Source organism: Hemitrygon akajei, chromosome 6 (genome assembly GCF_048418815.1).
Source record: "Hemitrygon akajei chromosome 6, sHemAka1.3, whole genome shotgun sequence".
Taxonomy (NCBI): domain Eukaryota; kingdom Metazoa; phylum Chordata; class Chondrichthyes; order Myliobatiformes; family Dasyatidae; genus Hemitrygon; species Hemitrygon akajei.
Window position 1 is genome coordinate 20,977,851 of NC_133129.1, and position 25,071 is coordinate 21,002,921.

Consider the following 25,071-nt stretch of genomic DNA (forward strand, 5'->3'; position numbering starts at 1 on the left):
ATTTTTAAAAATTTAAAAAAAAATGTTCAATGAGTCAAACTAGGAAAGAAGGACTTTTGTTCTGCAGTCGTTCCATAACTGTTCAATACGTTTGTTACTTGTTTGATCCTGAGGCGACAGGCATCTGCACCAGCGATGCGTCGCAATTTTTGCCAGTCAGTTTATAAAAGGCACTTGTGCGCAACGGAGTTGTGCTTTGTTCGTCCTTTGTGAACATTTGCAGTTTTGTACTTTTTTGAAAGTTAAGCCTTGTTTTTACATTCAGTTACCCATCACAGTGCAAAAGAAAAGCAGAAAGTGATAGTAAGCGTGAATTCAATGAACAATGGGAAAATGAGTTCTTATTTATAGCGGGTCCATCAGGAAAACTGTTGTGCATTGTTAGTGAAAACACTTTCTCAAAGGAAAACTGAAGCTAGTGCTTGGGTCTGAGTTACGAAAAGAATATGTGATTAAGAAAAAGGAAGAAATCAAAAAGACGAAATATATTTGTTAAAAGTCTCATTAAGGCAAGTAATGTTTATCTTGTTTTTATATTAAATCAATATATCATGTAAAAATGCTAAATATGTCTATATTAACATATTTTTACAAGAATTGAATGGGGGTGCAAGAGTTGTATGGTGCATCTGAACTCATGCGGGAAAAAATTGATGCATGGAATGTAAAAGGTTGGCCACCCCTGTACTAAATAAATATATAAAATGGTTATAATGTTAGCAGGTCCACATTATAGCAGTGACTTAAGCATTTTTCTTAAATAAAGTGCAGATGTAAGTGTTAAAAATTACTGACAATTGTTAAGCAGAACATGAATTTTGGATAAACACCTGTCGTCATCAACAGGTATCTACTCACTTGCTCATGCTAGCAAGTTCACCCCTGCACATCATACTCTATACTCACATCACTCTACAGATGTGCAGTAGAGAGCATCCCACAAGCCGCATCACTGCTTAATACGGAAACTGCACTGCAGTGGGCAGGAAGGCTCTGCAATGGGTAGTCACAACTGCACCAGTCCCCCTGCCAACAAGGACATACATTCAGAAAGGTGCCAGACTAAGGCCAGTAACATCATGAAGGATCCCACCCACTCTCCTATGGATTGTTTGTCCCACTCCCATCAGGGACAAGGCTATTCAGCATCTGTGCCAAGATCACAACTCGAAAACAGTTACTTTCCCAAACAGCAAGCTTGATCAACACCTCCACCCACTAACCCACCCCTCCACACCCTCAATCACCACTACTTTATCATTTCCAGTCAGTCACCTTGTGTGCAGACACTCCTGTGTCTACAGACACTTTATGGACATACAAATAACTAACTGTATGTATACAAGCTATCTTATATATTTATATTTATTGTGCTTTTTAATTATTGTCATGTTCTTTATCTTGTTTTTTGTGTTACATTTGCAGGTGAAGTAACAATTATTACATTCTCCTTTATACTTGTGTACTGGAAATGACATGAAACCATCTTGAATCTTAAACCAGGTAGATATGAGAAATAAATCCCAACAATGTTTTTCTCTCATATATTAGTCAGATGTTAGGTCAATTACATGCAAATCCCGTCCTCAAATATGCCACCTAAACTAAGATCACCCTGCCAGATGTTCCCCAAGTCTGCACTGCTCAGAACCACACCAAAGCATTAAGACAATGAAGAGCTCAAGTCCACTATCACATAGCAACTCAGTGAAAATCAGTTTGAGTCGTTCATAAAATCATCTCAATAACTTAACCTACATCTAAAGATTCACTCTCATATTTTTGCACACATTCCCCTCAGTTATAAGTGGAGAAAACAATGACAAATAATATGTGCATAAAGAGGGAAAATGTCATTATTCAGAAACTACAGCATATACAAATATCATTTGTAATAACCTGGAAAGTGTGACAAGGTGCACTTAGAACAAACAATTCTGTAAACAGTTAACTGTCAGCACTCTAGTGTGAACAGCAACCTACCCGTACTTCCATATTTGGTATACAAAGTATTCCTATCAATGAATGGATGCCTGAGTTTCCCGGCCGGCATAAATTTATAATCCCTACAAAACAAACAGAACATAGGCACACAGTGTGAACATTGCAAGATTAGGGGACTTAAATTTTAGCTTTGTCATAACACTGTACATCAAAACATCCAGTGAAAAGCATTGTGCCACTAACCCACTCCTCCACCCCCAATGACCTCTACTTTATCATTTCCTCATACGCTATCTAATGTATTTATATTTATTGCATTTTATTATTAGTGTTCTTTATCTTATTGTGCACTTTTTCGTGCTACATCGGATCCAGAGGAACAATTATTTCATTCTCCTTTATACTGGAGATGATATTAAACAAGCTTGAAACTTGAACAGCCAACACAGAACAAGGATGTGCTGAGGCAGCCTGCAAGTGTGGCCATGCTTCAGGTGCCAACACAGCATGCCCACTACTCACTAACCCATGTGTCTTTGGAATGTGAGAGGAAACTAGCACATTAGCTCTGGACTCTTAGGGAAAAAGCTTCCTCCACTATACTTCCAAAATCAAATTACAGGGATTAACAATTGTTCGCTCACCTCTGCTTCCACTGTTCTGCCATTTACTGCATATTGAAACAACAGGCCAATACTGAATAGCCAGGGTGAGGCAAAACCTATCTGGCACACATTGATACAGAAGGGTTAATCTTAATAGTCTGTGTCATTTAAGGTAAAATTGGATAGGTATATGGACAGGAAAGGAGTGGAGGGTTATGGGCTGAGTGCGGGTAGGTGGGACTAGCTGAGATTAAGAGTTTGGCACGGACTAGGAGGGCCGGATTGGCCTGTTTCCGTGCTGTGATTGTTATATATGATTATATGAAATGGGAGGGCAGCTGTAAGTCAGTAGGACGAGACCAAATCTGTCCCGGTGGCTTCAAAATGACTTAAGTTTTTTAAAAAATACTCAAAGGATGCAGACATCATGGCAATGCCTGCAATTTATTAATAAATGACCTTTGCATATGAGGAAATAATTAAGTGTGTCTGGAATCGTCTTTAGGATACAGAGTAAAAATGGCATTTTCCTTTGGTGGACCAGATAGGTTTCTGTTATGATTTGGATGCTTTAAAAGCTCTCATTACTAAGGCATGTATTAAGTAACATGTACAAAATGCTGGAGGAACTGAACAGGTCAGGCAGCATCAATGGAGGGGAATAAGCCATCATTTTAGACCAACAACCTCATCAGGACCAAAAAGGAAGAGGGCAAAAGTCAGAATAAGGTAGGGGGAGGGGAAGGAGAACAAGCTGGCAAATGATTGCTGAAACCAGGCAAATGGCAAGGTGGGTGGGTGGGGAAGGGGGATGAATTAAGAAACTGGGAAGTGATGGAGCAGGGGATACTGACACTCATTCTATTTTTCTCATCTACCCAGTGAATAGATGAGATCAGATGTGAATAAATGAGGTCACTGGCACAGCAATGATCAAATTACTGATTTTGTTAATACTTAATTTCTTAGAATCTTATCATTCACATGAAATACAATTTCACAAAATGGTCTATCTGCTACATTAGGGGAATATCATAAGACCATAAGACACAGGAGTAAAATTAGGCCAATTGGCCCATCAAGTCTACTCCACCATTCTATCAAGGTTGATAAATTATCCCTCTCAGCCCCATTCTCCTGACTTCTCCCCATAACCTTTGACACCCTAATCAGGAACCTATCAATCTCCGCTTTAAATGCACCTAATGACTTGGCCTCCACAGCTGCCTGTGGCAACGAATTCCATAGATTCACCACACTCTGGCTAATGAAATTTCTTCTCATCTCTGTTCTAAATGGATGTCCCTCTATTCTGAGGCTGTGACTTCTGGTCCTAGACTCTCCCACTAGAGGAAACATCCTCTCTACGTCTACTCTATCTACAGCTTACAAAATAATCATCTGGTTATCAAAGTAGTATCTCAAACTGTCATGCTGACTACAGACTATATAATGACTGTTATCCTCCTAATAAAATTGTTGCAAATTATGCCACAACAATAATAATGAGTGCTAATACAGCACTGACATGGATATAGGGTTTGGAGCATTGAGTGGTCACTTGAATGCTGCACCAATCCCAGTACAGGCATTATTAATCAAACCATTAAGACTTAACCTTCCATTGTACTCAAAATGGTATAGATTTTATATTATATTTCAATATTGCATAGGAAGCAGCCATTCAGCCCATCTAAGACAGTTCACAGCTTTGGGCCCTTATCTAGAAAAGAATATGCTAGCGTTGGAGGGGGTCTATAGGTCATTCATGACAATCATCCTGGGAATGAAAGGGTTCATGTATGAGAACAATTTGATGGCTCTCTGGGCCTGTTATCACTGCAGTTCAGAAAAATGTTTGGGGGGTGGTGGTGGGATCTCACTGAGACCTGAAGAATGTTGAAAGACCTAGATAAAATGGACATGGAGAGGAGTGGGGGAGTTTAGGACCAGATGGCACAGCATCAGAATAGAAGGATGTTTGTTTAGAATGGAGATCAGGAAGAAATTCTTTTGGCAAGAGGATGGTGAATCTGTGGAATTCATTGCCACAGGTGGCCATGGAGACCAGGCTTTTGGATATACTTAAAGCAGAGGTTGGTGGGTTCTTGATTAGTCAGGGTAACAAAGATAATGGGGAGAAGGCAGGAGAATGGGGTTAAGAGGGATAATAAATCAGCCATGATGGAGTGGTGCAGCAGACTTGATGGACCAAATGGCCTAATTCTGCTCCCATGTCTTATTGTCTTCTCAGAGCATTTCCATCTCATTAACACGCTACCCCTAATTTTACTATCAGCCACCTACACAAAGGGTAAATTATCTCATCTAATTAACTTACAAATCAGCTTGTCTTTGAACGTGAGAGGAAACTGAAGTACTCATGACACCTCTTCAGCCACAGTGAGAATAGGCAAATTCCAGACAGCATAGTCGGTGTCAGACAGCTGCACTATCTGCTGACTTCATGGTCTTCATATGAAGACAATACAGTGGGCTAGAAAGTTTGTGAACCCTGTAGAATAGTCACTATTTCTGCATAAATATGACCTAAAATTTGCTCAAACCTTCACACAAGTCCTAAAACTAGATAAAGAGAAACCCAATTTAATAAATAACACTAAAACATTATACTTGTTCATTTATTTATTGAGAAAACATGATCAATATTACAGGTATTTGTTGGAAAGAGTATGTAAACCTTTGGTTGAAGTTATTGCTGTATTGTGGGGGGGGGAGAGGTCACACCAGTTACTGAAAGCAAACATTTTCAGTAACTGTTGATCAGTCCTCCACATCGGCTTGGAGGAATTTCAGGCCACTTCTCCTTGAAAAAAAACTGCTTCAACTCTGGGATGTTGGTGGGCTTCCTTGCACGAACTGTTTCCTTCAGGTCCTTCCAGAACATTTCTACAGGAATAAGGTCAGGATTTTGACTCGGCTATTTCAAAACACAGATTTTCTTCTTTTTAAACCATTCTGTTGCTGATTTACTTTTGTCTTTCAGATCATTGTCTTGCTGTATTATCTATTTTCTATTAAGCCTCAGTTGAAGGACTGCTACCCTGACCTTCACCTGTAAAACGTCTTGATACAATTTTGAATTCAATGTTCCCTCAATGATTGCAAGCTGTCCAAGCCCTGGGGCAACAAAGCAGCCCCAAACTTTGATGTTTCTTCCACTATGCTTCATAGTTGGGATGAGGTTTTGGTGTTGGTGTACAGTGCCCTTTTACCTCCAAAACATAGCAATGTGAGCTTCTGCCAGAAAGTTCAACTTTTGTCTCATCTGTCCACAGAACATTGTTCCAGAAGTGTTGTAGACTACCCAGTTGGTCTTTGGCAACTTAAAACTTGCAGCTTTGTTTTTTTGAAGAGCAGTGGTTTCATCTGTGGTGTCCTTCCACGAACACCATTCTTGTTCAGTGTTTTTCTTGTGGTGGACACATGAACAGAAACTTTGGCAAGTTCTAGAGATTTCTGCAAGCTTTTTGCTGTTACCCTTGGGTTCTTTTTCACCTCCTTCAGCATTACACGTTGGTCTTTGCAGGATGCCCACTCCAAGGGAGAGTAGCAACAGTACTGAGTTTTGTAGACAATTTCTCTTACTGTGGACTGATGAACACTCGGGCTGTGTCAGTAACCTGACGCTGTGTGTCTTTTTATAGGACAGGGCACCTCTATGACTCACACCCCCAATCTCATCTCATTGACTGGAACATTTAACTCCAAATAGGTCTCGTAGAATGCATTACCCCAGAGGTTCACATACTTTTCTGAACCAATACATGTAACATTGGATCATCTTTCTCAATAAATAAATGAACAAGTATTAACTATTATTTATTTAATTGGGTTCTCTATCTAATGTTATGTACCAGCAACAATAGATCACAAATTGAGTCAGGTTTTGATGTTAAAACCACCATCTTTATTAGTATCTACTCATAATATAGAAAATTAAACAAAATAAACAGAAGTTAACAGTGTTATGCGTGTGTGGCTCCCAAACTTACAAGCTTAGGAACAGTTCCTGAAGTCTTAAAATGGCAAATTAGAAAGGTCCAGTAATCCAAGGAATAAATGAGGGGAGAGAGTGTTAAATCCACATTAAAATGTAGAGAGAAGGCAATCACGAAGAATTCCACAGGTTCCACGCTGGGAAAATGAAGTAACAGTCGCCGAAGATCTTATACGTTGAGTCGCTATGAAATCCACGAAGAAATATCACAAGGTGACAGTCATGGAATATCCCTTCCCACAAGTGGTTACCACATAGCACACCCGAATCCAGGTAAGGGTTAACGAAAGTGGTGGCCAAAGGATACTCCAACAAAATCCACGTATGGATCATACGATGTGACAGTCACACATCCAATGTGCACTGTGTGCCACTAATCAACCCAATCTTGGGCGTGGGAAAGTATCAGACTTCACCCATTGTTGCAGCAAGCTACTGCCAGCAACTTGCACTCCAAACTTCCACTCTCTCTCTCACCTTCTGAAGGTCCCAGTGGTCTGTAGCAGCTTGTTATACTGACGTCATAGTCCCACCTCATCCAAACGTTTTAAAGTGACACCCACAGTACAAAACAGTGGTCACGCAACACTAGTTTTAGGACTTATGAGAAGACCTGATCACATTTTAGATACAGGTGTCCCCTGCTTTACACCATTTTGGTTTTACAAAAGACCTACATTAGTAACCTGTTTTCGCACTACAAAGAGGATTTTCGCTTTTATGAAAATTTTTCCCACATAAATTAATGGTTCTTCGCTTTACACCATTTCGGCTTAAGAAAGTTTTCATAGGAACGCACTACCTTTGTAAAAGGGGAGGACACCTGTATTTATGCAGAAATAGAGAAAATTCTAGCATCACTGTATATAGTCATTCCTCTCAGGATAATTGGAAACAATAAATCCTTACCATACCAGTGCCTTTTCAAGTGTCAAAAATCAAACAAAATGAAGCAATTCTATACTGAATCTTACCTGCCCAGGATCGGAAGGCTGCTACTATTGCCATTTTGCTGGCTAATAACCGTGCTTCTCTGTCCTCTCTGCATGAAAATTAAGAAAAATACCTATTACATCCTAAATGTAACTGAATTTAGTTTATTCCCTGCATACATACAGTATATCATTGATGGCTGAGATTACATGGGGACCAGCCTTTGTGATACCGCGTCATATCACAGTGGGAGTTTGAGCGTGAGCAAGAGAGCGCAAGAGACAGATAGATAAGTGCACCATGTTCCTGGGAGTTCACATCACGGATGATTTCCTTTGGTCTCTTAACATCACAGCCCTGAACAAGAAGGCACAGCAACAGCTCCACTTCCTGAGGAAAGCGAGGCCCCCAACCCATCTTAACTGCATTTTAAAGGAGCACCATTGAAAGCATCCTTACAAGTTGCATCTCCATCTAGTACAGGAGCACCCAAGCATAAGACTAGAGTCTCCCTATCATCCGTCAGGGACATTTATTAGGAGCGCTGCACAGGGCCCTTAGTATTATTAAGGATCCCAGCCATCCATCCAATATCCTCTTTGACTTTCTACTATCAGGCAGGAGATTCTGATGCATGAAAACAATTAACAGCCAGGATGGGAAACAGTTTCTTCCCTCAGGTCATTAGTCTTCTGAACTCTCTGCCACATCGCATTCAAAGTGTCACTGGTTAATCTGTTCTACACCTTACAATATTTAATTTATGCAACTCTGGTTTCTTTATTTATGTGTAATCCACCTGTAGATTTTATCCTTACTTTCATAAGCTACTATGTATTGCGTGTGTTACATATACAATGTTTACACGCTAAGTCAGAGGAACACTGTCTAGTTTGAGGCTACGCATGTATATTGTTAAATGACAATACAGGTGTCCCCCGCTTTACGAAAGTTCACTTTACGCCACTTTGCTTTTACGAAAGACCTACATTAGTACCTGTTTTCACTAACCGACAGAAATCCAAAGAGGATTTTTGCTTTTATGAGAAAAGGCGCCCGCTTTAAACTTGTATTTACCCCGAGAAAGACTACCATGACCGTGAAGCCTTGCACGAGCATGTATATGCACATGCGTGTACATGCCATTTTTTTTCTACAAATTGGTTTTTGGCCGAATCTTCCTGAATCTGGTAAGTGAAACTACGCTGTACATACATTATTTTGTACTTTATACAGGCAGTGTACTTATCATATCATTCCTGCTTTCACTATATGGTAGTGTTATGTTAGGTTTTATTTGCTATTTGGTATGATTTGGTAGGTTTTTTTTGGATCTGGGAAAGCTCAAACATTTTTCCCATTTAAATTAATGGTAATTGTTTCTTTGCTTTACGCCATTTCAGCTTACGAAAGGTTTCATTGGAACGCTCTACTTTCGGATAGCGGGGGAAACCTGTAAACTTAACTTACTTCGGCACAAATTAAGGGGCAGTAAGCTGTTCAACCACTGGGGCAATTCGAACTGAATCTCAGTCACATGTAATATTCTCACACATATATGAAAGTGTGTAAGCCATTCCCTGCCTGACTTTTGCTTATACCCAGTCAGCTACACCAAAACTCTCTCTCTGTCGAGCTCAATTATAAACCCGAGATACTGCAAATGCTGCAAATCCAGAATAATACACACAAATGATGGCGGAACTCAGCAGGTCAGGCAGCATCTTTCAAATGGAATAAAGAGTCAATGTTTCGGGCTGTGAATCTTCATCAGGACCCCTCATCATGATTCTTGATGAAGGGTCTTAGCCCAAAACGTTGACTCTTTATTCCCTTCCAAAGATGCTGCTTGACCTGCTAAGCTTCCCCTGCAATTGGTTTGTGTTACTCTCATGCTACCTTCACTGTCTCATCCAGCTGAAGTACGGTAATACTGCACAGGTAAAGATTTTCAGGACATTAGGTGTACTCCAGGTAGTCTTTTACCCTTTTGCTTATCAAGTATCTATCTAAAGCATTCAGATTGTTTCTAGATAAACTCACACCCAGTTTAGGAAAATGTCATTGTTGAATGAGACTATTTAATTGATATTGTCTATACAGCTTAACAATTGTCTGCTTGTATTTTATATAGCTACCTAAATATATGTATCTGTTTAATATGCTTTCTAGTGGTCACAGAGTGTATATGCAATTGTTTCATGAGTCTCCCAGTGGTTACAGTTCTTTGCATTATTCTGGAAAGCTCTGGAAGCACCTCTGGTGTTACATTAGTTGAATAGGGGCTACCAGATTGGTTAACTCTTATCTACAAATTTTAATGGCATGTTTCTTGGCTATGGGGTAAAGGAAGGGTCCGCCATCTTTTTAACTTCTAGCCTCAGCTACTAGACTTTTGTAACTCTACATTTCCAATACACTTTGCACTTAATAAAACAATTGTGAAGCAACAAGCTTTATGCCTCAATCCCGACCTCTGAAAGAACCTTGGGTTAAAAATATCACAATCCAACATTATTGACTTAGAGTCAGTGACTGAAGTGACAGTGGCACTTTGGTCCATTGAATCTGTTACGAATGAGGAGCAACTCTGATGGGCAGAAGGGTGCAAAGTCGCCCCCCCCCCCTTTTTGAGAATCGCAAAATGGCTATTATTTCCGGTCATACCCAGGAAATGAGAGAGATAAACAGCTCGTGTCAGTAATGAGAGAGAGACAACGCAGGGATACACACAGGTTGGAATGTCTCCTATTGACAAAGACAGGGATTACTGCTATTGTCTGTTGAAGACGGAATTATGTATTGAGTACTGTTCTATTCATTGAAACCCCTTAGGGGGCAACCAGAGTGGTCTGGTTGAGGGATTGCATCATCCCACCTGATTGACACCTGAGACCCCGTGAGTGGGGATAAAAGTGAGGGTCTGGGGAACACCCCTCAGACGCACCAGGAGAGACGCTACGAGACCAGTGGGGGCTTGTGTGTGCATCCACCCTTGCCTGGGTGACGAGTCCTCCACAGAATGGTCTAGCTCAAAGACGAAGGGGTCATACGTGAATGGCCACAACAGTAACGCATCGACAGATCAAGGTCGTAAAAGGAAAGTCGGCAAGTTAATAGCTGTTACTCTCTCTCTCTCCAACAATTGCAACACAGTGATCAGCAACTACCGCAGCCTGCATGAACTGAACTGAACTTTATATTTCCATCAGACAATTCTTTATCCCCTAGACAACGATAGAGCTTATTTCTTATTGATTATTATTATACCCGCACTTATAGGTTTAGTATTGATGACGTATATTATCTGTAGAATTGCATTGATATTATTTTTGTGTATTTTTACTAATAAATACTGTTCAAAATAGTATCATCAGACTTCAACGGATACTCCTATCTTTGCTGGTAAGATACCCAGTTACGGGGTTCGTAACAAATCATTGACAACCCATTGAACTAATTCTACGTTGACCCCATTTTTCCCACCATATTCTCATCAATTTGCCTCAAAATCTACCACTAATCTATAAACTTGGGGCCATCTACAGTGGACAATCTACTTACCTGTAGGAGGTGGAAGAAAACTGCAGCACTCGGTATAAACCCATACGGTTAAGGGTAGAACTCCACAGACGGTACCTGGGTCTCTGGCACTGCAATACTGAAGCTCTATCAGGTACACCACCATGTCACCCACCTTTCGAATGGACAGCCAGTGCCTTTACTCAGGGTGTAAATGCTAATATGAGGCGGCATAATTTTAAGGTGATGGGAAGTACGGGAAGCGGGTGGTGGGGGGGGGGGGGGGGTGGAATGTCAGAGGTAGATTTTTTTTAGAAACACAGAGTGATGGGTACATGGAACACCATGCCTGGGGTGGTTGTACAGGCAGATACAATGGGGCATTTAGTAAACTCTTAGATAAGCCCATGGATGAAAGAAAAATGGAGGGTTATGTAGTAGAGAAGGGTTAGATTGATCTTAGAATAGGTTAAAAGGTCAGCACAACATTGTGGGCCAAAGGGCCTGCGCAGTGCTAAGATGTTCTATGGTCTATCCCTCCATAAAGGCAATCATTCCCTCTCTAAGAGTAATTATGTGATGTATCTGCATGCAAACTTTGTGTTACAGGCATAACAACAGCCAGATGTTTATAGCACAGCATTCTGATCGTCTTTCTCTTCATTTCAACGATATTTTAAAGTTTTGATCTCCATCTGCCGATTTTGCCCCACTATTTCCGCAACATATTTGTACCCTCTCCCACCTCTCTTTGTATAAACAACATATTGAATGACAATTTATTCATTTGATCATTCAAATTATCCATTTTCCCACAGTACTTGGTGTACTGTGTTCAGTTCTGGTCGCCTCACTACAGGAAGGATGTGGAAACTATAGAAAGGGTGCAGAGGAGATTTATGAGGATGTTGCCTGGATAGTGGAGCATGCCTTATGAGAATAGGTTGAGTGAACTCGGCCTTTTCTCCTCAGAGCGACGGAAAATGGGAGGTGATTTGATAGAGGTGTATAAGATGATGAGAGGCATTGATTGTGACAATAGCTAGAGGCTTTTTCTCAGGGCTAAAATGGCAAACACGAGGGGGCATAATCTTAGGGTGCTTGGAAGTAGGTTCAAGGGGGATGTCAGAGGTAAGTTTTTCCAGAGTGAGTGGTGCGTGACAGTGACAGTGGTAGAGGCGGATACAATAGGGTCTTTTAAGAGACTCTTAGTTACACATAGCTTAGAAAAATAGAGATCTATGTGCTAGGGTAATTCTGTCAGTTTCTAGAGTAGGTTACATGGTGGACACAACATTGTGGGCCAAAAGGCCTGCAATGTGCTGTAGATTTCTAAGAAACTTGCTAGTTTTGGTGAGTTCGCCAGTCCAAAATCTCTTAACATACTGTATAACCCTAATACCACCATCTCTTAAATTATGCAATACCCCTTTAAAGGTATCCAACATAATCCAAATCAAAACGTAAAAATGTCCCACCTACTGGTCTGGACAGTCAGGTCCCAGGAATTCAGGGAGAGCTATTGGGTGGAATTAGTTGGGGCTGAAACGTGTGGCAACACTTATGGGCTGCCCCTAGCACAACCCTGAGTGTGATGGTTATTAACACAAATGACACATTTCACTGTACATTTCCATGTACACAGTATGTGATAAATAAATCTATCTGAATCTGGATTCAAAACTGGCTTGGAGGCCAGAACCAGAGAGTGATGGTTGAGTTTTTTCTCAGAATGGAGGCTGATGACTAGTGTTGTGCTGCAGGGGTCAGTGTTGGGATGCCTGCTAGCCATTATTTTTGTAAGTGCTGTATGCAAATGCACAAGAGTTGTTCAGTAAATTTTCAGATGACACAAAATTAGGAAGTGCTGTTGATAGTGAAGAAGGTTATCGTAGATTAGAGGTGCTGTTGATCAGTTAGGGAAGTGGGCCAAGGAGTGGCAAATAGATTTCAACACAGGTAAGTGAGAGGTAATGAATTCTGGCAAAGTTAAACCAACGTAGGTCTTGTATAATGAATGGCAAGGACTAAAACAGAAGAGGCTAGGAGTACAACTGCACAGTTCATTGAAAGCAGTGTCACAGGTAGACAGGGTGGTGAAAAAGACACTTGGCACATTGGCGTTCATCATTCAGATTTGAGTACAGCAGGTAAGGCGTTATGTTGCAATTGTATACACTGCTGGGATTGTACTTTGCAGTACCATGTGTAGCTCTGATCACCTTGCTATAGGAAAGAGGTGGCTAAACCGGAAAAATAGAAAAGATTTACGAAGATGTGCCTAGCTCTAGGACTGGGGCTAGTCAAGCTAGGTCTTTATTCCTTGTAACATGGGAGAATGAGGGATGACTTTTTAGAAATGTCTAAAATTATGAAAGACATAGATAAAGGTAGATGGCGAGCCTTTCCCCAGGTTAATGAGGTCCAAAACTACAGAGGGTGTAGGTATATGGTGTGTGGACAATGTGGCTGACATGGATTGGTTGGGCTGAAGGCATCGTTCTGTAATTCGATAACATTCCTTATGCTCATCCATCAGTGAGCATGATCCATCATGCTCACTGTTTGGATGTATTCTGGAGTTAGGGTACAGTGCAAACATTAAGTTCAACAGCAGCCAATCTTCATATTTGAATATGGATTGCAGATTGAATTTTAAAATGCAGCTTTGAACAATGACCTTCCATCTGACTGTAGAAGCCTGCATATGCATGAATGCGGCCCAGAGTTTGTGGGAATTAACATTCATTTTTGGTGTCTGAAGTGTGAGTGCGAAGAGAAGGGTCTTTGAAAACTGTATGTAATTCCAAGGAAGCATTGTAGATACACTGTAACTATAGAAATGCTCTGCTGCTACCTTTGATCTTTAGCATATAAAAATATCATGCAATATTGGGTCAGGCAGGCCTCTTCTTCCAAGAGGGTCTCAATATGATGCCTGTTGCTTGTTTTTGCTGAATAAAACACTTCTACATTCAACCAGCCTCAGTGTTGCTCCGGTAACTTAGTTCATGTCACAACACTATATTCTCAACAAACTCCAAAAGATTTGTCCAACCCAAGTTCCCCATCGTAAAACCACATCCACTCTGCCTGATTGTTTTTCTGATACTTCCTCAATAACAGATGCCAGCATTTCCCTAACGGTAGACTTTAGCTTTGTTCCACCCAGTCTTGAACAGGGTTACTCTTTGTGATTTTCCAACTTGCTGTGACTCTTTCCAAAATTTTGGACGCTCTAAAGCATGTGATCTATTTAGTTCTGCAGACACTTTTTTTTAAGAACTTACATTTTAACCCATGAGATCCAGGGGAGTTATCAAATTTAGTTCTATCATGGGCCTAATAGCTTTCCCTAATGATTGCTTTAAGCTTCTCCCTTCTCCGCCATGGTTTTTCTATTATTATTGTGATGCTTTCAGTTTCTTTAACCACGAAGACAATTTTCAAAGTATTTGTTGATATATCTACCATTTATTGTCTCATTATCAATTCCCCATTCCTATCCTTGGAGTGCACCTTTCACATAGATCATAAAACAATAATACATAGGAGCAGAATTCGGCCATTCAGCCCATCAAGTTTGCTCCACCAGACCATCATGGCTGATCCTGGCTCCCACTCAACCCCATACACCTGCCTTCTCACCACATCTTTTGATGCCCCGACCAATCAGGAAACAACCAACTTCCACCTTAAATATACCCATGGACTTGGCCTCCACCGCAGTCTGTGGCAGAACATTCCACAGATTCACCTCTCTCTGGTTTAAAAAAAATTCCTTTTTACCTGTTCTAAACGATGCCCCTCAATTTTGAGGTTGTGCCCTCCAGTTCTGGATACCCCCACCCAAAGGAAACATTCTCTCCACCCTATCTAGTCTTTAATTCCCGGAATCATCTTCGTGAACCTCCTCTGGACTCTCTCCAATGACAACACGTCCTTTCTAAGATACAGGGCCCAAAGCTGTTGATAGTACTCCAAATGTAGCCTGAGTAGTATCTTCTAAAGACTCAACATTAACTCCTTACTTTTATATTCTATGCCCCTTGAAATGAATGCCAACATTGCATTTGCCTTCTTTACCACAGACTCAACCTGTAAATTAACCTTCTGGGAGCCTTGCACAAGGACTAAGTCCCTCTGCACTTCTGATGTTTGAACCTTCTCCCCATTTAGATAATAGTCAGCACTATTGTTCCTTTTATTAAAATGCATTTTCGTACATTTCCCATCACTGTATTCCATCTGCCACTTTTTTGCCCATTCTTCCAATTTGTCTAAGCCCTGCTGCAATCGCATTGCTTCCTCAGCACTAACTACCCCTCCTCATATCATCTGCAAACTTTGCCACAAAGCCATCAATTCCATTGCCTAAATCATTGACAAACAATGTGAAAAGCAGCGGTCCCAAAACCAACCCTTGAGGAACACCACTGGCAGCCAAACAGAGAAGGCCCCTTATATTCCCACTCACTGTCTCATGCCTGTATCTCTCCTGTAACCCCACAGGATTTTATCTTGTTAAGATAGCTTCATGGAAATTATTTTTGTATTTCATGTTATCATAAATTACATTATCATAATTTTCGATTATCCTTTTAGCTATCCTTTGCCAGTTTCTACAATTCTGCCTTTCTTCTGGCCCTCTATTAATCTTTCTGAAGTCCTTATTTGTCAACTGAACATACCTTTGTTTAAAATTATGAAAATATCTCTGTAATTGTTCGCCATCATTATCCACCACCCTTCCTTTTAATCTACTCTCCTGGCCATATTAAACAATTCTGCCTTTAAACCATTGTAACTTATTATTTAACCATAAAACACAGGTTTCTGACTCTCACCGATTCCTATCTTGTTAATAGATGATGAGATATCTAGTTGGTTTATAATGCATTGTTCCAGAAACCTGTCAATGGCTTATGAAAATTAGATCTGCCATTTTTCGATTCTACAAGAGTGAAGATTAGCTGCGTGTAACTATGACAGTATCATGATTACAGGCCCTATTGCTTCTTATTTTACACTTGTTCCCATAGGGGAATTTTTATATTTCCCACTTAACTATACAGCACTTTGACAATCTGCTCCTCTCCCTTCCAGAACTATCCAGCTTAATTGGCTCAACAATTTTTGTTGAGAATAGCACATCTGAAAGAAATTCAAGGAGAAGTCTTACTTGAGCTGTCCCTCTGCAGTATCCGGATTATGTCTGTAGTGAAAATCTGTGTACGGTGCTAGGATTTGCTGCAACAGAAGAAAATATTATTTCAAAAAATACACCAGGCTTTTTATAGACACGTATTTAAAAAAAGAGAAATGCAAGAAGCATTCAGATGGTCAGGAGGCATCCGTGGGTATAGCATTCAGGTTAAAGACCACTTGTCAGAATTCGGTAATGGGGGTGGGGGGTGTTGGTTAAGACAAGGGAGAAGATCAGAATGACAATTCAGCTCACAGCTTGCGTTCAGGTAAAATCGTTCACAAAGCAGTTTTTGCTGAGAAATTGGTTTTTCATCTTAATGTCAGGAAAACTCAAATTCACTGTCATCCATAAGATAGCTTTCTCTTCCGCATTAATGTATTTCACAGAACGGATAAACTCTTCTCAGGCTTCTAGCCAGGTACAGGTATTGATTATAACTGACGCTTCGATGACAAACTCTGCCATCTTCTTCAGGGATATGCCTGGGCATGTCTAGTCCGATATAGTACTACCAGACTACACAAGCCCAGGCACCATCCCTGAAAAAGATGGCAAAGTTTGTCATCAAAACATCAGTTATAATTGATACCTGTACCTGGCTAGAAGCCTGAGAGAGTTTATTCATCATATTCACCAGGAAAGCACGAGATCCTAGGTCACCGAAGGCCTTCATCAACTGTGGGATTGAGCTCAAGAGCCAAGAGGTAATATTACAGCTATATAGGATCCTGGTCAGACCCCACTTGGAGTACTGTGCTCAGTTCTGGTCACCTCATTACAGGAAGGATGTGGAAACTATAGGAAGGGTGCAGAGGAGATTTACAAGGATGTTGCCTGGATTGGGGAGCATGCTTTATGAGAATAGGTTGAGTGAACTCAGCCTTTTCTCCTTGAAATGATGGAGGATGTGAGGTGACCTGATAGAGGTGTATAAGATGATGAGAAGCTTTGATCGTGTGGGTAGTCAGAGGCTTTTTCCCAGGGCTGGAATAGCTAACATGAGAGGGCACAGTTTTAAGGTGCTTGGAAGTAGGTACAGAGATGTCAGGAGTAAGTTTTTTTTTCGCAGAGTGGTGAGTGTGGAATGGGCTGCTGGCAATAGTGGTGGAGGCGGATACAATGGGGTCTTTTAAGAGACTACTAGATAGGTACATGGAGCTTAGAAAAATAGAGGGCTATGGGTAACCCTAGGTAATTTCGAAAGTAAGTACGTTTGGCAGAGCATTGTGTGCCGAAGGGCCTATATTGTGCTGTAGATTTCTACGTTTCTATAACTGCAATTGTAAAGGCACCCATGGCCATACCTCCAGTTCCACATCCGTTCTAATGTACTTCCGTGTCTTTGGGTGATTTAGTAGATGCAGAATGGTCGTGATGAGGGCCTCGTTTATCCGATTCAACTGACAGTCGATCACGTTCTTCAAAATGGTACTTAGACCTCCACGGTTCGCCACCACCTCAGCATTCTGAAGTGCTGATAAATTACTCCAATATTAGAATAAAAATTACTGTGACACAGTAACTACATTAATCAAAAGATGTCAACTAATGATATCAGTACAATTCATAGCTACATACTCTGGAAGTAATGTCCTGTATGAAGAATGACTTTTAATTGACACACGTACATCGAAACGTTCAGTGAAATGTATTGTTTGTGTTAAAAACCAACAGTCTGAGGATGTGCTGATTTCAGCTCACAAGTGCTGTCATGCTTCCACTGCCAACAGAGCATGCCCACAACTTACTAATCAATATATGGAGGAAACCCACGTGGTCACGGGAAGAACATACAAATTCTTTACTGACAGCAGCTGGAATAGAATCCTGATCTTAAAGCTTTACACTAACCGCCATGTTGTGGTGTTGCCCCATGTCCATGTGGTACGTTTTAGAGGCATACCACAAGTATACAGGCCCTCCAGCCCAATGAGACCCTTTGGTAAATGTACAACAGATTCCATCTCACTGGCTCTTCACTCAACCCTGCACACATCAGGATGCTCTTTACAGACTACAGCTGAGCATTCAAATCTATCATCCCCTCAAAACTAATCAAACTTTAAGAACTTGGCCTCCACGTCACCTAGCTTTCTTCCTCTTTACTCAGTCCTCCCACCCGGTTCTATCAACCCATCATAGAACATAGAAACAGTACTGAACCGTACAGGCAGATCTGAACCGGTGGGGCAGACCCGATGGGTCGAAAGCTCTATTGTGTCATATTGTCTTAAAATCTCCCTGTGGCAGTTAGTAAAGGTCGGTAAAGTGCACATGGTGCCTTAATTCCCTGCCTGGTCATGTGCCTGTCTAAATGCTGCTTAAGCGATATTTCAAGCAGTGGAAAACTAAACTTGTTTTTAATCAAATGGTTAAAAGCTGGTTGAATGTGGCTGACACAAATATATTTCCCATTTTCCTCAAATTGGAAATGGAACTTCTGGCATCTATTGGAATAATTTATCATAATTTAAGGCCTGAATGCTGCTGTCAAGAAGAAGGTACTGGAGCCCTCAATACTCACACCACCAGGTTCAGGAACAGTTATTACAACTCAAACATCTTGAACCAGAGGGGATAACTTCACTTATCCCAACACTGAACTAATCCCAGTAAATAAACAGAAACACAACAGAATCAAAAAGAGTTAAGCACTCTACAATTCATGTCTTTGATGTTTATTGCTTATTAACTTCTTTTTCTTTTCTTTTTGTATTTGTTATCTTTAGCATATTGGTTGTTTGTCCATCTCTAGTCGGGCACAGTTCTTCATTGATTCTGTTGTTTCTGTTGTGAATACGCGCAAGGAAATGAATCTGAGGACAGTATATGGTGACATAGATGTACTTTGATTATGAATTTACTTTGAACTCAAGTGTCATCTACACCTATCGCAGCACTGAAAGTTGAATGAAATCTTTGTCTTCTCTCTCTATAGTGGGTTTGAACTTCCAAACATTAAGCTTAGACATACTGATGCACAGAAGTCCAAGGATACTCAGCACTAATGTTCTAGGTCAAGATTCTGAGTGTGGAAGTTGGATAAGGGAAGTTAGCCCAGTTACCTAGCTCGCAGAGGATGGCGAGACAGGCTCGGACCATTCGATCCCGTTCTTGCAGACCATCATTCCCAACGGCAATCAGGGAATTTGCGATAGAGCTGGGAAACAGCGCAGCATTCACAGTGATCATCTGTCCAAAGAAAAAACTAATGAAGCATTTTACCAGGCAAGATCTCAGCAGAACAGAAGCTGATTACTGAAGCAAACTAAGTCTAATCTCTGTCTGTCCTATTAGATTGTCATAACCTCTTCAAATAGTTAGATGTTCCCTTAAAAGATGGAAAGCATACTACCCAATGGAGGGCTATGGTCCTGGTACAGGTTGATGCAAGTAGGCAGTTTAAATGGCTCGGCACAGACCAGATGGGCTGAAGGGCCTGCTTTTGTGCTTTACTTCTCTAGGAATGTCCTCAAGCCATCCCTATTCATCAAACTTCAAGATTAAACTCACCACTTAAATTCTAGTTATGTATTAATATACAGAACAAATGTGGGCCTAGCACTCAATCCTAAAGACCAGCATTTATTACCATAAGATAGAAGAGCAGAATTAGGCCATCAAGTCTGCTCTGCCATTTTGTCATGGCTGATTCATTTCTTTCTCAGCCCCAATCTCTTTGAAGCCCTGACTAGTCAAGAATCTATCAACCTCTGCCTTAAATATACCCAATGACTTGGCCTCCACAGTTGCCTTTGCAACAAATTCCACAGATTCACCACTCTTTGACTAAAGAAATTCCTCCCCAGCTCCGTGCTAAGTGGACCCGCGCCCCCCCCCCCCATTTTGAGGCTGTGTCCTCTGATCCTAAACACCCCACCCGAGGAAACACCTTCTCCACATCCACTCTATCGAAACCTTTCGACATTTGATAAGTTTCAATGAGATCCCTCCCGTTCTTCCGAAATTCCATTTTGGCCCTTCTCCATACCAAGCAAAACTCATTTTGTTAGTCAAAATAGATTTCTAACAGTGACCTACTTTTTCTGATTTTCTCCAAAAAGCTATGAAACACTTATCAAAAATTGTCAGAAAAAAATAATAGCATCACAGCATTCCAATTATTTTCATAAACATAAGAGATTCTGCAGACATTGGAAATCTCAAGTAACACACAAAATGCTGGAGGAACTCAGCAGGTTAGGTAGCACCTATGGAAAGGAATAAATAGTTGACGTTTTGGGCCGAGACCTTTCATCAGGACCAATTATTTTCAGTTTGTTTAGTTTCTAATCTATTCTACATCATATAAAGGGACCGTAAGGAGTTGAAACAATTGATCATTTGGTCTACCATTCAGTGGACATTTTCACCAAACAGATGTTACACTAAGTGATCTGAATTTGAAGCTCAGAGCTAACAGATGGCTAGAAGGGTGAAAATAACCCAGTGAGGAATCCCTTAACCACCAAGTTTAGCTGCAGTTTTGTTTGGAAAACTAATACACATGCACATAGAGTAAGGGACACAATTGAGTCCTATTGTGGTATGCTCCACAGATACAAACCTTAAAAGATTTACAAGAAGAATGGTCAATAAAAGGACACAATGGTAATATAACTTGCAACAGATTGTCAAATTTGTGAGATGTACCTTGCACACTTTCAAGAGGTCACCATGAAGAGGCGGGGTAAGGCAAACAGTGAAAATATTTTGACGCTAGTACAATAATCTAACAGGTAAAACAGAGATTAATTCTACAGGTACAAATGTATAATCAAGAATATTCTGACTGGTTGCATCATAGCCTGGTATGAAGGCTACAAGGCGCAGGACTGCAAGAGGCTGCAGAGGCTTATAGATTCTGCCAATAAAGAGGATCAGAAGAAGATGCTGTAGAGAGTTGTAGATTTATCCAGCTTCACGATGGGCACAACACTCCCCACCACTGAGGACATTTTCAAAAGGTGGTGTTTTAAGGAAGTGGTATCCAACATTATGGACCCTCACCAGTCAGGAGATGCCCTCTTCTCATGACTACCATCAGGGAGGTCGAACAGGGAGCCTGAAGACCCACACTCAAAAGTTTTAGGAATAGCTTCTTCCCCTTCACCAGCAGATTGCTGAATGGTGCATGAACCCAGAAACACTACTTCACTATTCCTCTTTTACACTGTTTATTTAATTTTTTGTAACTTGTATATCTTTCATTGTACTGCTGCCACAAATCAACAAATTTCATGTCACTGATAATGACCCGATTCTGATTCCTTTCATTCTGTTAACTTTCACTCACTGCTCCTATGTAAATAACAGAAAATCTGACTATATAAAAGGGTTTATTCTAAACCTAACTCACGCAATCCTCATTCTGGCAGTACTGCATGCCAAAAATAAGCATCTCAAATAAACGTTCAGCAAATAAAAAAAAACACAAAAAACACTTCAATGCATTCAATACACCCACACACTTGTAAAATTTATTACGGCAATTTCCTTCACATTGAGTCATAACACAGACAGAGCTAAGTGGGGAATTCCTGGTACATCCATCACCATCTCTACAGGGTCACCACTAGCCTGTTTTGTTCTGTTTGTCAGCTGGACTATGCAAATAGCAGGATTTCACTGAGATTCTGATATATCTAGCCACAGTTTTCAGCTGAAAGCCACTTTACAGGAAGTCCAGTCAAATTAGAATTACCTTTATTGCAAAAAAACAAGATCGACTCACAAAACCTCAGCCCAATTTATTTCTGGTCTCAATGAAACTGCACGCAGAGGAGCTAATCTACACAATGCTGAGTCTGAGCGAACTTTTGGTCACTTAACGGAAGACAGCACAAACAAAGTAAGCGGCTGAGGTTGAAAGTGCTAACATTCTTGTTAGGATATTCAACTCAGACTGTTTCTTTGAATTTCTTATTATAGTTAATAGTATATTTTACGTATTACACTATCCTGCTGCTGCAAAACTAATCTTACGATATATGTCAGTGATAATAAACCTGCTTTTGACAACCTGGCCCAAGGAAAGCAACTTGATCCCTAAGTTCAGGTGAAGGAGAGCAAGAGGGTCAGTACGTAATGGACAGATGGGTGCCACTGTAGGGTAGTGGTTAGCACAATGCTTTTCAGCGCCAGCAATCACCGATGAGGGTTCAAATCCAACCGCTGTAAGGAGTTTATACGGTCTCCCAGTGGCCTTCGGGTGCTCCGGTTTCCTCCCACATTCCAAAGACATGGTGAGGGTTAGTGAGTTACGGGCATACTATGTTGGTGCCTAAAAGTGAGGTGACAAATTGAGCTGCCTACATGGTCGTAAGAAGAACCTACAAACTGTTCACAGACAGTCTAACCACTACGCTACAGTGCTGCCCCTACATGTTACCATGCAAACTTATGTCAAATACAAGAGGATATAGCTTTAAGGTGAGAGAGGGAAAATTTAAAGGAGATTTACAAGTTTTATTTTACACAGACTGGTGGGTGCTTGAAATGCCTGGCCACAGGAAGTAGTGGAAGCAGATAAGACAGTAACATTTAAACAGCATTTAGACAAGCACGTGAATAGACAGGGAATCAGGGGACCACGTATAGGCAGATACGCAGCTTAAATGGGCCAAAGACCCTGCTCCTGTACTGTACTAACCTATGTAATTAGAAAAAGAAAATATAGAACTGTACAAATTTCTGACAAACCTGGACAGACCGCATGTAGAGAGGATATTTCAACTAGCTGTGGTTGGAAGGAGACAATGCAATTACTAACACCAAGGAAAACAGTTTTAGAATATGAATATGGATAAAACAGCAACCAGGAAAATATGTTAATTCAAAGCGTGGTGAACATGGTAGAACTCTCTACCATAGAAGGCTGCGGAGGCCAGTCACTGAATATATTTATGGACACGAACAGATTTCTACACAAAGGCATCAGGGTGTGCAGACAGCACACAAATATGGTATTGGTATTGAGCCAGAAAATCTACGACCTACAGATTCATTTTACAGTTCATGCTCCTGATATAATTTATTATTTGCACAGTCTTCATTTGCATATTGGTTGTTTGTCAGTCTTTCTTTATGCATAGTTTTCTGTAAACCTTACTGCATTTCTTTATTTTCGTGTAAATAACTGCAAGAAAATGAATCTCAAGGTAGTATATGGTAACATATACATACGCAATTTGATAATAAATTTACTTTGATAAATGGTAGAAAAATTGGTATATTCTGGCTTTTATCGATGTTGTAAAACCAACATAGATAAAATCTTATGAAAACAAGATCTCAAATGCAAAGGTGTCAAAAAAAGTAGCATTTCATAAAGATACAAATAAGCAGTCTGAGACATCTAAGCAGATTAGAGTATGGGGTACATTTCACAGATAAGTGAAACTAAAATGATCAAGCAGACAACCAAATTCAAGGCCGATGATCAAATCAGTGATGATCAGACTGGACAGCAGAGTGGGTCCCAAAGATTGTATGTCATGGGCCTGTTCCTATTCTTAGCTTCTTGTGTTTTTTCCCCATAAAGACTGAAAATTCAGAACAGCTCTTGAAAAGGTAACTGCCACAGCAAATACTTTCACGACCAGATGAGGGAAGAGGAGATAAATAATATCTTCCACAGAAACCTGATCAGGGAGAATAAAATGACCAGCTTCCGGTAAAGCCCTTGTGTTTTTCCTCCTCGTTCTGTCGATCTTCCACAGTTGGGTTCACAACCAGATTATACCAACAGTGGGGGAAAAAATCTCCTTAACCTCTTCTGCAAAGATCGAAGTGAATTTAGTTTGCCCTCAACATCATTGCAGATAAAAGATAACAAATTCAGGAAAGTAATATTTCCCTTTCTGCTGAGAGCCATCATCTTTACAGAACACAATCAGCTCTGTTCCAATGTTGTTTTAAACAGCAGACAATCCAACCCAGCATTTGGTGTACAAGAAATGATTGCATCTAATTGTTTTCATAATATCAAAGCTGTCTGTGAAAGTAGCTGAAGTTTCTTTACACAGAATGATGGGCCACAAAAAAAGCCCATTTGCACAATAGACATTTGCAAAGGCAATGTTTTAAAACAGAAGCAGAATTTGCCAGATAGGGAGACACCAGATACTAATTTTCAACTCTTGCAAGGAGTTGACACAAATGCAGCATTTTGTTAAGCTCTGATTTTTAGTAAAGTTGATTACAGCTCAGATGGAGTTTTACTCTATAAAAATTTATACTGCACAGTCTGCCTGAAGGGAGTTTAACCACACCTCTTCCTTATGAAAAGAATGTCAATAGGAACTTGGTATAGCAATACATCCACAAAATAAATACTGGTGCTATAGGGTGTGGTCCTTCTCGGAAACTCCAACTTATATTCAGAGCTCACTAATATGCAAATCTCGAGGAATAAATGATTTCTTGTGATAATTGACCAAAAGATCGTGATACGGATGAAGTGAGTTTTACTCTGAATTCAGTGCAAAATGAGAAAGAGGGAGTAGTCAATCATTAAAATTAACCTTAAAGGCCATAATCAACATACAGTAACATAATAAACATTGGAGATTCTGCAGATGTTGGAAATCCAGGGAAACATACACAAATTGCTGGAAGAACTCAGTGGGATTCCTGATGAAGAGTCTCGGCTTGAAAAGTCAACTCTTTATTGTTTTCCATAGATGTCGCATGACCTGTTGAGTTCCTTCAGCAATTTGTGGATATTACAATAAAATAACAAAGTTTTGGTAAATGAGAAACATCATGCCAGTTACTTGTCAACTTCACAGAAATATCAGAATAAGAATCAGGTTTATTATCACCGGCATGTGACA

General features: G+C 40.4%; 1 protein-coding gene across 2 annotated transcripts in view; it reads right to left on the minus strand.

The window, feature by feature from the left end:
• LOC140728898 (rapamycin-insensitive companion of mTOR-like) overlaps window positions 1-25,071 on the minus strand; it is a 201,690-nt gene that overhangs the window by 104,467 nt on the left and 72,152 nt on the right. For both annotated transcript variants that reach the window (XM_073047981.1, XM_073047980.1), the window contains exons 7-11: window positions 19,300-19,426; window positions 17,539-17,708; window positions 16,208-16,275; window positions 7,545-7,612; window positions 1,984-2,066 (exon numbers count right to left, since the gene is read on the minus strand). In XM_073047981.1, coding sequence (XP_072904082.1) covers window positions 1,984-2,066; window positions 7,545-7,612; window positions 16,208-16,275; window positions 17,539-17,708; window positions 19,300-19,426 — 516 coding nt within the window. The remainder of the gene's footprint in view (window positions 1-1,983; window positions 2,067-7,544; window positions 7,613-16,207; window positions 16,276-17,538; window positions 17,709-19,299; window positions 19,427-25,071) is intronic.